The sequence below is a fragment of the Vanessa cardui genome, chromosome 18 (genome assembly GCF_905220365.1).
Source record: "Vanessa cardui chromosome 18, ilVanCard2.1, whole genome shotgun sequence".
Lineage (NCBI taxonomy): Eukaryota > Metazoa > Arthropoda > Insecta > Lepidoptera > Nymphalidae > Vanessa > Vanessa cardui.
This window is the reverse complement of record NC_061140.1, coordinates 7,892,730-7,905,408: the sequence shown is the minus strand read 5'-3', so window position 1 is coordinate 7,905,408 and position 12,679 is coordinate 7,892,730. Positions and strand designations below refer to the sequence as shown.

Sequence of the window (12,679 nt, the reverse complement as noted above, 5' to 3'; positions counted from 1 at the left end):
GTAGTAATTAACAAGGGAAAAGATTATGTCCTGTGAAATTGTTAATTTACGTTATTACATGCAAAATTATTCTTCGCAATTGTATCATTCTATTTATTGTAATAACTTTTTAATGAGACTATATGCAATATAAATTACCTGTAAAAATGTTTATTTAGCGAAGTAATTCTATATATGCAGTTTGCCTAGTCGTGAATGTGAATAGGGGCAACGTTCGTACGCGATACATCGTCTGCAGTGACCTTAATTGCATGCGATCTCGGCCACTGCTCTCTCTTAAATCAAACTTGAGGGCCCTAGAACCCCACTTATCACTAGACGTGTAGATCATCCGCCCTAGCACGTGAACGCGTGGCTTATGCAACAAGCCAATGACCGCGTAGACTCGTCTGCGTTACATGTCCTCAGTTTTGATAGGATCAGAAAATCAACTTCACTTAATACTCCTAGAGATCGGACGTTTTGTGAAAGGCCCATTATATTATAAATTCATATTTACGACGATTATATAACGTTTCGAGATTAAAAAAAAAACTTGATGTCAAATGCTTTACTAAAGCAGACAGTAATACAAATGATGTAATTAACTAACTTGTTATTTATTTGTTTAACTAAAGTATGTAACCAAGTACCTGGCAGCTGAACTGGTATATTTTTTATATTTTATATTGTGAGTGTTTTATTGCAAGCAAACATCTAAGTTCACTGTTGTTTTCCTTATTAGTTTCAAACATGTAATGACTAAACATATCGCGGTCGCAGAACCAAACAGATTAGAGATGAAAATTATTATTATTAAGTTATTTAAACATGTAGTACAGGGGTGTTACAACGACAATTTATGTTAACTAAGTGCAGGTTTACAACGGATCGTTATGGACGGGACCGGGGCGGTGAACTCGTGCATCCTGTCTCCTCAGCCGGTGGCGAGCCATCTTTACTAGGAAATGTGGGTTTTGAGAAGCCGTTAGAGGCACACCCAACACATCACCTGTTGGGTCAATTGAACATCTCGCCTCATCCGTTTCGACGCCTTACAAATATAGGACAATTTCTTCAGAGAAAATCTTAACATTTATCTTTGAGTTTTTGTTTCTTTATATTTATTGCTTCTGCGAGTATGCCGATAGATTGGAAAATTAACATAGCCTGTGGGTAATCATCTTTAATCGCGCCCGCATGCAATGCGTACAATATTTCAAGGACATTTTTCTAGAAGCGATTAAAATTGTATGAGTAATTTAAAAACTACTAGATTTGTTTAAAATTTGAGCTGGTGATGTTACCTACGTTTAGCAAGAAACAGTATTATGAGATAACTACTTTTTATGGAACGCTAAAGTGTTTCAATTAGCAATTTATGTAAAACGGCAGTATGTAATAAGCTATAAGATATCTCAGTTTATTTTACAACATAATACAAGTTTTGCTAGTTCGCAACAGTTCAGGTTAAAATTAGAATAGTATTTTTAGCCGTACCTATCGAGTTCTGCAAATCTTTTAATTTTCGAAATAAAAACGACTCGAATGTTCTATGGAACTAATTAATAAATAGTTTTCGCGTAAGCCAATTTCAAACTGTATGAATTAGCGCTGTATTCGCAGTATATGTAAATTGTTTATTGCTAATGGTTGATCAGAATGCGCTGGTAAGTGTCGTATGTCGGTTGACGCGACCGTGCGATTCAGCGAACCGGCTGACTTCCTGTCAATCCAGGATCGCGCTTGCATGCCATGAATAAACACAATCCATGTATCGAGTTTATCTTGAATAGGTGAAGTTTTTTTTATGAAAAATAAAAACAGAAATGAATCATGTACATCGAACATCCGGCAAGTGAGACAAAAGAGAGACACAAAGAAAGTCGTAAGTGTATCAAGCCTTATAGGTACATAAATTATTGTAACTAGGATCGAGTAAAATGAATTCGACTTGGTGTAATATGATAATCGGAAAATCCTTTTGATTATAGAATTACTATTAAGCTATCATACAAATACAACAAGACAAAATTGACTTAAAATTTTATCGCTTTAAGACTCGCTAGAGAATTACAATTAGAAACGAAGAGTTAATATTATGTGAAATTATTTTGACAATGGTCGTTGACATGGAGTCACGTTAATATAATGGGAAAATGCAATAAACGAAAGCTCGTGTAAGAGGAGAACGATCTTATGTTTTCTAACGCTAAAGACCCATAAAATGTTTGTACTGTTGGTGGTTTTATTCAAGTCATCAAGCACACCGTTAAGTAAGCAGCAGGAATAGCTATTAGTTAAGTATCCAGGCGGCACGAACGCCACATACAAACTATAGGAACTTCGCCATTTAATATTTGTCTTACAATTTGTTTGTTTGATCAGGAAGTGTTTCCTTGTAAGCGCGTCGGTTTTACCGAGACGGCAACTGGTATTAGTTTTCATAGTTTATACTTCGATACATTTGATTTTCCTCATGTTCAGTTCCCTATATTATACATTGAGTTAATGTTAGACATTTATTGAGCATTCAAAAATTATATTACTTACCAAGAAATGATAGGATTTCGATTAGATTTCGAAGAGCTCAAAAATATTCTAGATTTTTGGTTAAGGATGTGATTTTAGCATAAATTAATAGTAGCAAAGTAAAAGCGATTTAATTTCAATAAAACAACGAGATGATCAACTGTTTTCAATTTAAATAGTCGATGTGAGTCGACCTTGTTTGCACAGCCACCGTGGAAGTGCGGAACATGGCGGTTTTAATTATTTGAAGGCAGCTTCTTTGTCTCACCGTACAGTTTAAAGCCTTGTAAACAAAAAATATTGTTTTCGAATGCACAACACAATGTACAGTAATCACTAATAAGGTCGTTTAATATATTATTCCCTGTCTTCAGCGTAACGTTATACATTTGCATACGACTATTGTTAGCCACACTCGAATAGAATGAAAATGGTCACAAGTTATTATTGTTTTATTTGATTTACTATCTATATATTACACTTATCATTTTTGAGGAAATTTACATGGAAAATTGTGTTATAGAGCTTAAACAAGTACATAATAGATTTCTTACAGACAACCTAAAGTAATATGAGTTTCAGAATAATGAAATCAATAACAAATGTACTTAATACGCTCTATAATAAGTGACTATATATACCTATATGGTAAGTTATTATTATAGCTCTTATTTAACTTAGTTTTCTTAATAGGTGATTTAAATTTTTGAATTGGCAAAACTAAGTATTTGACCATTTTCATTATAGAAGAGATTACCTGATCCAAAGAAAATGAATTGACTTTGCTGACAAGGGACCCTGATATTACAAGTTTTCTTTTACGTGTTTTTAAAACGTCATTGTTTTTATCAAAATAATCAGCATTAAAACATATACACAACATTGTTGTTAATATAATGTGATACCATCGTAATACAAATATTTCGAAGGGAGTCGAGACTTCCTCGGCTCAGGTCCAGAGCTGTGAGACCATACAAAAATGTAGAGCTGTTAAATAAATATATCCAAAATACACTGAACGAGCAGTATAAATATCACCTAGGTGTATATTTTTCCTAATCGAATGCAGATTTGAGTCTGAAAGCGATGACCAATGACTATTTCACTGGAGCTTTGAATGCATTTGAATGCAACCTAAAATAACAATTTTATCAGTTACACTAACATTGTTGTCCACCTAACTAAAATTACTCTTATTCTGCATTTGTTAGAGTAAATACTAATTTGCTTTACTTGCACATCTAAATTATTTATTTGCTTTATGCATAAGGTCCTATACATGATGAAATTGATTAAATGTTTTTATATATTAAAATTCATGTAACTTTTTTTTTAAATTTAACCCATCATCTTGGGTTACAAATACGACTTCTGTTACCTATCTCATCTTATCTTTTCTGAATATTCATAATTTAATTTCAATAAGAAATATTTAAACGAGATGTGTATCAATATAAAGGCAATAAGTTAAGAACATTTTCTTGCCGCTTCAACTGTTAAGGTTGTTCTCGCTCTCAAATTTCCATCCTGTATATTTCCATTCACGATAAAATGTACTCACTGCGAGCATTAAAAAGACTTAAGTGAATTTTATTTCTTTTAAATAACTGTTAAACTAATTGCAAGAGGTGCCAAATTATCTCACTCCGTTAAATTTATAGCTTTCTCTTTATTAACAGCTTTTGTGGTGTTTTGAAGACAATCTTTGATGATGCGTCACCATATCTTTTCAGTTATTTAGTTTTAATGATACGCTTATTACGCATAAAAAGTGTATGATTACAATGAAATGAATACTGTATTATTATCGGCGACAGCGGAAACTGCAGAGGACGTTTTTGTTCGCTCATACTACTAAAATACATTACAAATCGTAAAATCATCAGCTCTGAATCGTGTCTTCCTTAGTTCCTATAAAAACTACCGACGTCATTCGTGCACGGTGAGCACGTAGTCATTCGTTCATAATGATTAGAATTAGTTATTAGAATAAATAAATATACAAAGATTGATACAAAAGAGCAATGGAATTTTTTTTTATAAAATTTGTTTGAATTTTATATCGATTGATTTACTATTGGAATAATGCAATCAAAACGTTCATGAGAAATTTAGTTTGAAATTATTAGACGTATTGAACTATATTTATCCCTCTCTACAAATCAGAGTAAATGCTATTTATGAGACTATCTTGTATGTTCCCAAAATTTAATATAACCACAAAATTATAGGTTTTAATTAGTAGCTTGATCCTGCAGTCAATGTCTTCGTTTTATCATCGTAAGTCATGCTAATAAGAAGCATTGTTTAATAACTTTCTTCGGAAGGATTTGGTGTTTGGTGAAGGCTTCCAAACGTGAAGACAATGTCATAATCATCAAGGCAAACAAATACGGTACTTTAAGCTTCTGAAATTAGGTAAACGCTACAGGTAACGCAAATGGTAAACAACATACTAATAACTCTGCTATATTCTTCATTACAAATGGTTCTTGAATGTTATATATTACACACATATACATCTACCTCAATCTACCTCAATTTTGCTTACAAAAGATTGCAACTTAACCGACATTCAAAACATAAATTTTCATGAAACTATAATGAATACGAGACTTTCGAAGATATTTCCAATAACATGTCAATTGAGTTCTCAAGCTGATTATTTGCTTTTGTTAATCCTGTGATTGGAATGGATTACACATATTTTAACAATGCACGGACGAAACTGCGACGGATATTGCTTGACAAATAGGTCACAACGAAACCGACTATCCATTCTTTGTAGTACGAAATAATTTGTAGCATTGAAACCGATTAAATGCGTGTTGATATACAACGATAAATGTTATTTATTCGACTTTCTTACTCATATGTTGACAAGTTACTGCCGTGTTGTGTGTTATAAGATAAATGCAACGAAAATAAGCATACACATACATCATTTTATTTTATCATCATACGTTACCTTACGGAGAATTTCATTTATCATAATCGATGTTTCGGTACTAACGACCCTTGCATTCCGACCGAATGACCTAAAAACCTCCGGACGATTTCAATTTAGAAAACATGCAGTGCTTTTATATATTGCTTCAATTTAAAAAGTAATTAAATATAATTGATAATCGGAATACAGGAAATTGTTCTTAAAGTGAAAAGTAATTTTTATGTGTTTTTTTTTTTAAATGAGATATGTAAGTATTTAATAGGAATTATTTTAAAATAGCATCATACTTGAGTCCTTGATTATTATTTCCTAAACTAATTAGCTCCAAAAGCCATTTAATTTTTCTGATTAGTATAATGTACAAAAGTGCACACGAAGAAGAACTACTATGTTTTCCTTCGTTTTAATGGTAAGACTGATATGACGGGCGCATAGGTCACCGGAGGGTAAATGATCATGACCTTCCCATAGACATGAGCGTTATAAGAAATAATAAATATTTCATACACCACCAAACTTGGGAGCTAAAATGCTATGTCCCTTGTGTCTGAAGCTACATCATCTCATTCACATTTCAAGCCGGATCTCTACAATACTAAATATTACGGTTTGGACATAGAAAATCTGACAAGTGGTTGGTACTAAACCCGGCGGGCTTGAACAAAGCTCTACCACCAAGATACTCTGTTGGATATGTGAGTAGACGGCTGCAGGAGCAGCGGCTTATCGACCTACCAAATGGGATTTGAACCCATGTCCTTGTCTACAAATTAATAAGCTAACCACTATAATATAACGAAACAGTAATTAATTTCTATATATTTTTCACTATAATATGTCTGACTTACGTACGCGTAAAATAAGTATTAATATTTTCATACTTCCAAATTCAAACAACAAAGACTTCCACACAAAGATTCTCATTTCTTGCCCTTGAAAGTCGAAATTTTCAGACAATCGTTCTTATCAGATAATTATATTATGTAATAAGCCCTGTCTGAAATTCCAACTTTTTAGATCCAGTACCGACAAATAATTGTATACATACGGACCTATATACCAAGCCGTGTTGAAACCTTATTTCCTTGTTTTAAACGATATTTGTCAACTTTACAGATTCTCAGAAGATATCCTTTAAAATCTTTCAAAACTATTAATTTAACATACGAATAGCTCGCATGATGTTCGCATTATCCTATATTCAATGAAATCAATATTATCATAACGAGTTTGTAAATATGTAAAGAATGCTATAAAATTCATGAGCCTCTAAAACTCGGCGCCAGGTAAATTATAAGAAAAGGAAGTGCATTTATGAATAAAATTATTATATCGATTCGTCGCCGATGCCAAAGTTCCGTAACTTTGGTATGATAAAAATTCGAAATGCCATAAAGTTTTCTAAACTAATTTAAAAGGAATTTTGTTTATTATTATTTTTTTTGTTTTATAATTTTATTCGATACCGTTCATATGAGTTTATTGATGCAGTTTTGTCCGTTTCCTTTTGCTTCTATATATTAAGATTAATGCCGAGATGGTCCAGTGGTTAGAGCGCGTGCATATATTGAATGTGCTTGTGCTTAATTTGTGCTTATAATTCATCTCGTGCGCCACTATGAACGAAAGTATCGTGAGGATGCAGGTTGCATTTGACTAATAACTATGAAATTCTGCTGCATGTACATCCACAATGGAGCACCGTGGTGGAGTAAGTCCACTGGATTGCCTCTCTGTTACGCCGTCACGACTACCCTACAGAAACTATTTTTGATTCTTTTTACGAATCCAAAAATACTTTTTCAGTTCACTCAAACATTTGTTCAATAGAAGTTTATTTTACATTGAACAATCATATGTCAATTGAATTAATATTCGCTACATATAGAAAGAAATAAATAAATAGGGATAATGTTGTCTTAAATTTTCGCGATTATTACACATTTAAATAAAACTAATTATAACGGATGAATCGCGTATATTAATTATTTTTAAACATATTATTTTTAATATACATATCACAATTATTTTTAATATACGCGATTCATCCGTTATAATTAGTTTTATTTAAATAAATAGGGATTTAGCTAAGTCGTGTGTCAACATATGTATGTATCGAATTTTTTTTAATTAAATTAATTCATTAGTGAAAGTCTCGCTTCGATAATTGACAATAACATGACAGATTCTATACCTAATATTTTTACATTCAATTTATATCTACTAATATTAATAAAAACTGCTCATAGAGTTATAAAATATTTGTTTATGGACATTTTTATTTGGCTTTTAATTGCGTCATATGTCACAGATTATATAAAATATCCCACGTGTCATTAGTTACATTTTTTTTCAGTAAAATTACTTTAAGCCGTAATATAAAGAATTGAATAGACTTATATTGTTATTAATGATTAAGTAAGTATTTACATTTGTTATCGAAGGTCACCAGTAAACCACTGAACCGATTATAAAATTTACTTGATCATAGGACGTTTGGCAAGCCCGTCTAGGTATTACCAACTTATATTCAATTGTTTTGCCAAACAGAAATAACTATACATTATTGTTTATCAATTTAAAGGTAGTTTAACATTGCTTTACATCGCCTTTGTGAATTGGCAGTTGGGACCTTTTACCAGCACATTTATAGGTCCTTCGTAATAAATTTGAATGGACAGCACAAAAAATTACACAGATGTAGTCGCGGGGTAGCGTTAGTATATAATATTTTGAATAAGCTCGAGTATTTTCAATAACAATCTGTCAACTGTCCGATCAGTCTCAGCGTGTATCTTACCTACTTTCGCTTGCATTTTTCTACATACAAATATCTCCATACAAATATGACGATTGGAAGGATTGCACAATACGAGTTTAAAATATTCGCAATAATTATTATTATTATAGCGTTAAATTCAAACGAGTCATGACACGTCAAAATAGATAGTATGTGAAAGCAGATTCGAAAAAATTATACAATTAAGTAGTTGAATTGTTAACACTCTTGTTATATCCAATTTCTTGTAAGGTTTTCCTTTACATATTCCAATGTTTAATATCTGAAGTAATATTATAATATTATAGCACGATCTATATTATATAACTATAATAATATTTTGAATATTATTTTCGAGCTCAATATTAATTCGGTTTAGAACTTCTTTATGCTTAGCGGACTATCCAATTATTATTAAAAAAAAAAACTAAATATAACTTAAGGTAATGCAAAACATATCTTTACCTAATTTGTATTCGATTTGAGATATTCGTTGCGAACACCGTTCATTCGTAACCGTACAATTTCGAGTTATGGCATTTGATAATAATAATAAGTACAAGCTGTGCCCGCGATTTCGTGTACGTTTTTCGTGAATTTTATATAGCTTAGCCGGAACAAACAGACATGCATAAAAACAAAAAAATAATGAAATGTTATTTATATATCATTATAATTAACCATGTATATACATACTTGAATGAATTTCGTAAAAAACGGTTATTTTTACATTACAAAGAGACACTCCAATTTTATTATGCATATGTATAGATTAATGATGGTTTTTAGGGTGACCCTATTTTACCCTGTACTGGTAATCTGACACGGCCAGAGAGAGAGGTCAAGTGGACCAACGACTTTATGAGCATTTCGAGTAACTACCGACTACTGAGAAATTTAAAACAGAAAAACCCAATAACCTTTATTGATCTTTACTGCGATTTGAACCTTGGATCTGGGGCCTTTATTTAACTATTAATGCAAGAGGTAATCAAGGAAATTCTATATTATATCAAATAACCAGCAGCAAGAAATGAAAAAGCTTTATAGCGCACAAACTTTCACCTTCCATTTTACCCTTTGAGGGGTGTCTTAATGAAGCTGCCCAAGCCCTTTCCGGGACTTTAGCTATACCTACACGAAATTTTATCTAAATCTGTTCAGAGGTATAAACTTGAAGAGGTAACAATTACTTCTTACTTCCATATTTATAATATTAGTCATATTCATTAAACGAATTAAAATTTTCCTGAACAAAAGGCTTTTACATTTTTATTTATATTCGGTATAAAATGTATTTATGCATCCCTCTTGCCATACCAGAGGAGTATGGAGCATTTGGCAGCATGCCAGACTTCTCATTGGAAGCACTGGTACCTTTTACATTATAATGAGAGAACATTATTATTGAAATTATATTTGACATTTTTAATATAAATAAAATATGATAAGATTATTATCCAATCTTATTATATACTATATGTATATAATAAGATGCTTGTTATCTGATGAGCTACAAGTTAAGCTTGTTGCTTTCAGTTCAAGTATTTAACCTAATATAAATATAACTGTCTATATTGATTTAGGAAGTTTTATGAATACACTGAAGTTTCATGCTATTTTTTTGTTGCATTTATTAATGCTGATAGGGAAGAGGTTATTTTGGAAATCTTCACATGCAATAGTGAAGACTTAATCAAATAACATGAAGGTATATATTCACTATATCTTGGTACTTTTTAAATTTAATACTTCAATTATGACAGGAGGGCTGGTTCGCGTTTTGCCCAGAAGTTTAGAATTGCGATTCAATGAGGAAATACTGCTGGCGTTCTTGCCACCCTGCCACGGGGTTAAGATTTATACAGTAACTAATTTTAGTTCATATTTGTATATATTTAAGCATTTAATGTTATTAATACTTATGTTAATAAAAAAATTATTGTACTTCAATGAAAATTATTACTAGATTTACCATTATAATGGGACAGCCTCTATGGACTGAATATGTAGATTTTAGCAGCAGACAGTAGGTTCAAAGCTGATGCAGGTCATGTAAGAAATAATTAACATTTTTCTTTAAATTAACATTCTCATACTGTCAGTGTGCTCATTTAAAAAAAAATTATGTTATTCTGCCTGAAGAGACAATGTCTCTCTCACCTTACAAACCAGAACAGAGTAATAACTAAGTATTGCTGTTTAGCAGAAGAACATATGATAAGTGAGTGTTATCTCCTCAAATGGGCTGGATGTTGGATGGAAGAAGCTATTTCACCAAGTAATGGGATGATGTTTTTATAAACATGTTATTGTCAACTAAAAGTAAACAGAAAACAAAGTTCATCTAAATGAAGGTTTTCTACACTGCACATATTTTGAATTGCTAAAAGCATATAAACATCTTTCATAAATTGCACATATCTTACGACTAGGGCAATGATTAAAGAATAGTTAATGAAATAATGTTACAATATTTTAGATTTATAGGAGAGATAAAAATCTAAATTTATAAACATGTAATAATCAAAAAAAACTTATTTAATTTTCCCAAAGTGTACAGACTAACCGTATAAATAATTATATTTATGTGTTTATTTAGAAAGTTATCACTGTATATGAACAGCAGTGCAATAGATAAAAAAGTAGAACCAGTGTAATGATATGTTTAAACTTATGATAAAAAATAGATAATTTGGTATAATTTCAAAGTTTTCTTAAAAATGAATGTGAATATTAAAAGCGACAGTACTAATAGCTTTATAGTATTAAGATCACCTTTCTCTATAAGTTCACTCCATCATTCTTGAGTGCATTGTAATGTGTGCATGCCCCTTGCTTTCACTTCATACTTAATGAGTCATATTTCCGTTTATAATTAATACATGTTTTATCTTTTTTACTTAGATAATTTATTAGAATGACCTCAAATTGTATGTGGTATATATTTTCTTGTTATTTTTATTAACATTATTATATTATTTACATAAACATTATAACATAATAATGAGGATACCTCGGTTAAAATATCAAATGTTTTTATTGATATCACATTGTTATTGTATTGAGTGCAATATTTATATTTATTATAAAACTAACTATGTTTAGAAACAGTAATTAAATCTTGCAGTATTTATAACGCAAAGGAAAAGAAATCGTACAGGAACCGCTCACTATTGTAACGATTGCATAAAACATATTCGAGTACTTACGGCTCGGCCTCTATAGATTGCAGGCGGGCGACATAGTTCGATGGAATGTAGCCTTCGTGTTTTGTTTTCTTGCTTCTAGCTAACCACCAGTCTCCCTGTGTATCATTAAGGATTTCCAAATGCTCCCCTTTTCTAAAACTAAGGTCCTCATCGGTCCTTGCATCATAATCATACAGGGCAACAAATATTCGGGTGGGAGGGACCTCGCTTGTATCTGGGCCTTGATTCACCGTAGATCTTATTGGATCAGGGGGCGGTGTCGGCACTGGTGTTTGAAATTGTCTAGGATCTTCCTCATGGGGGTTGACCCGCTCATTTTTATTTTTGGAATCCTTTTCTCCCGTGCTACTAAAACAGTTCCCCATTTTCTCTTTACAAGGTGAGACTGGTATCACTTGTTTTACGTCAAATCACACACTTGTATAAATCCAAACAACTGTTTAAGTCTTGATTGTCCATTAACATTTTATTATGCCACTTATAAGTCAGAAAATATAAACGAGAAACATAATTTTAAGGTAAACAAAGAATATAAAACCTCGATACGACATGACTACTACGGGCTGCCATTTTGGGATAACATAGACACTAAGCAATTTAATAATATATTGTCTATGAATTTTATTTTAGAACTTTATATATCTTTAAAACGATATAAATAAGTGTTATAATATATACAAATAAATTAAAAAGTATAATACTGATATATTTTATTATGTATAATTATAATATATATTCTAAAATATAACATTTGGCGCAGTCGCCATCTATTAATATTTAGTTGAACAATTTGTATCCATTTTTAAATTGTACAATTATCGTAGTAATGTTCCAAAGCGCGGATAGATGTCGCTTTAGCAAATTATGTTAAATAGCTAACAGTGGCAGAGTCAAAAGGAGGTAATTCATTTAATTTTTTGTAACAAAAATTAATAAGAAATTTTACCTGATTTCATTGATGGGTTTCGCCAATTACGGAAACGAACGGATCATTCGAGCGCTTTTTATATTTTCGGGTTTTTTATTATTCACATATGCTTGAAAAGTCATTCTCTTATTCTGTAAACAAATTTACTCATTATACATGTGAATATTATATGTTCCATGTATGAAAGTGTAATAACCATTATAATAAAACTACTAACATAACATTAATTTCTGTCACTATATTAATTTACCAATCGATACACTTATTATTTATCCGCTTATTGTATATAATTATATCCT

The 12,679-nt window shown here is 31.3% G+C and overlaps 1 protein-coding gene across 1 annotated transcript in view; it reads right to left on the bottom strand.

Annotated features, from left to right (window-relative positions):
- Nucleotides 1-12,028, bottom strand: part of LOC124537452 (tyrosine-protein kinase Src42A) — a 62,386-nt gene extending 50,358 nt beyond the window's left edge. The window contains exon 1 of the mRNA XM_047114304.1: nt 11,453-12,028. Coding sequence (XP_046970260.1) covers nt 11,453-11,817 — 365 coding nt within the window. The 5' untranslated portion in view covers nt 11,818-12,028. The remainder of the gene's footprint in view (nt 1-11,452) is intronic.
- Nucleotides 12,029-12,679: the final 651 nt, after the last annotated feature.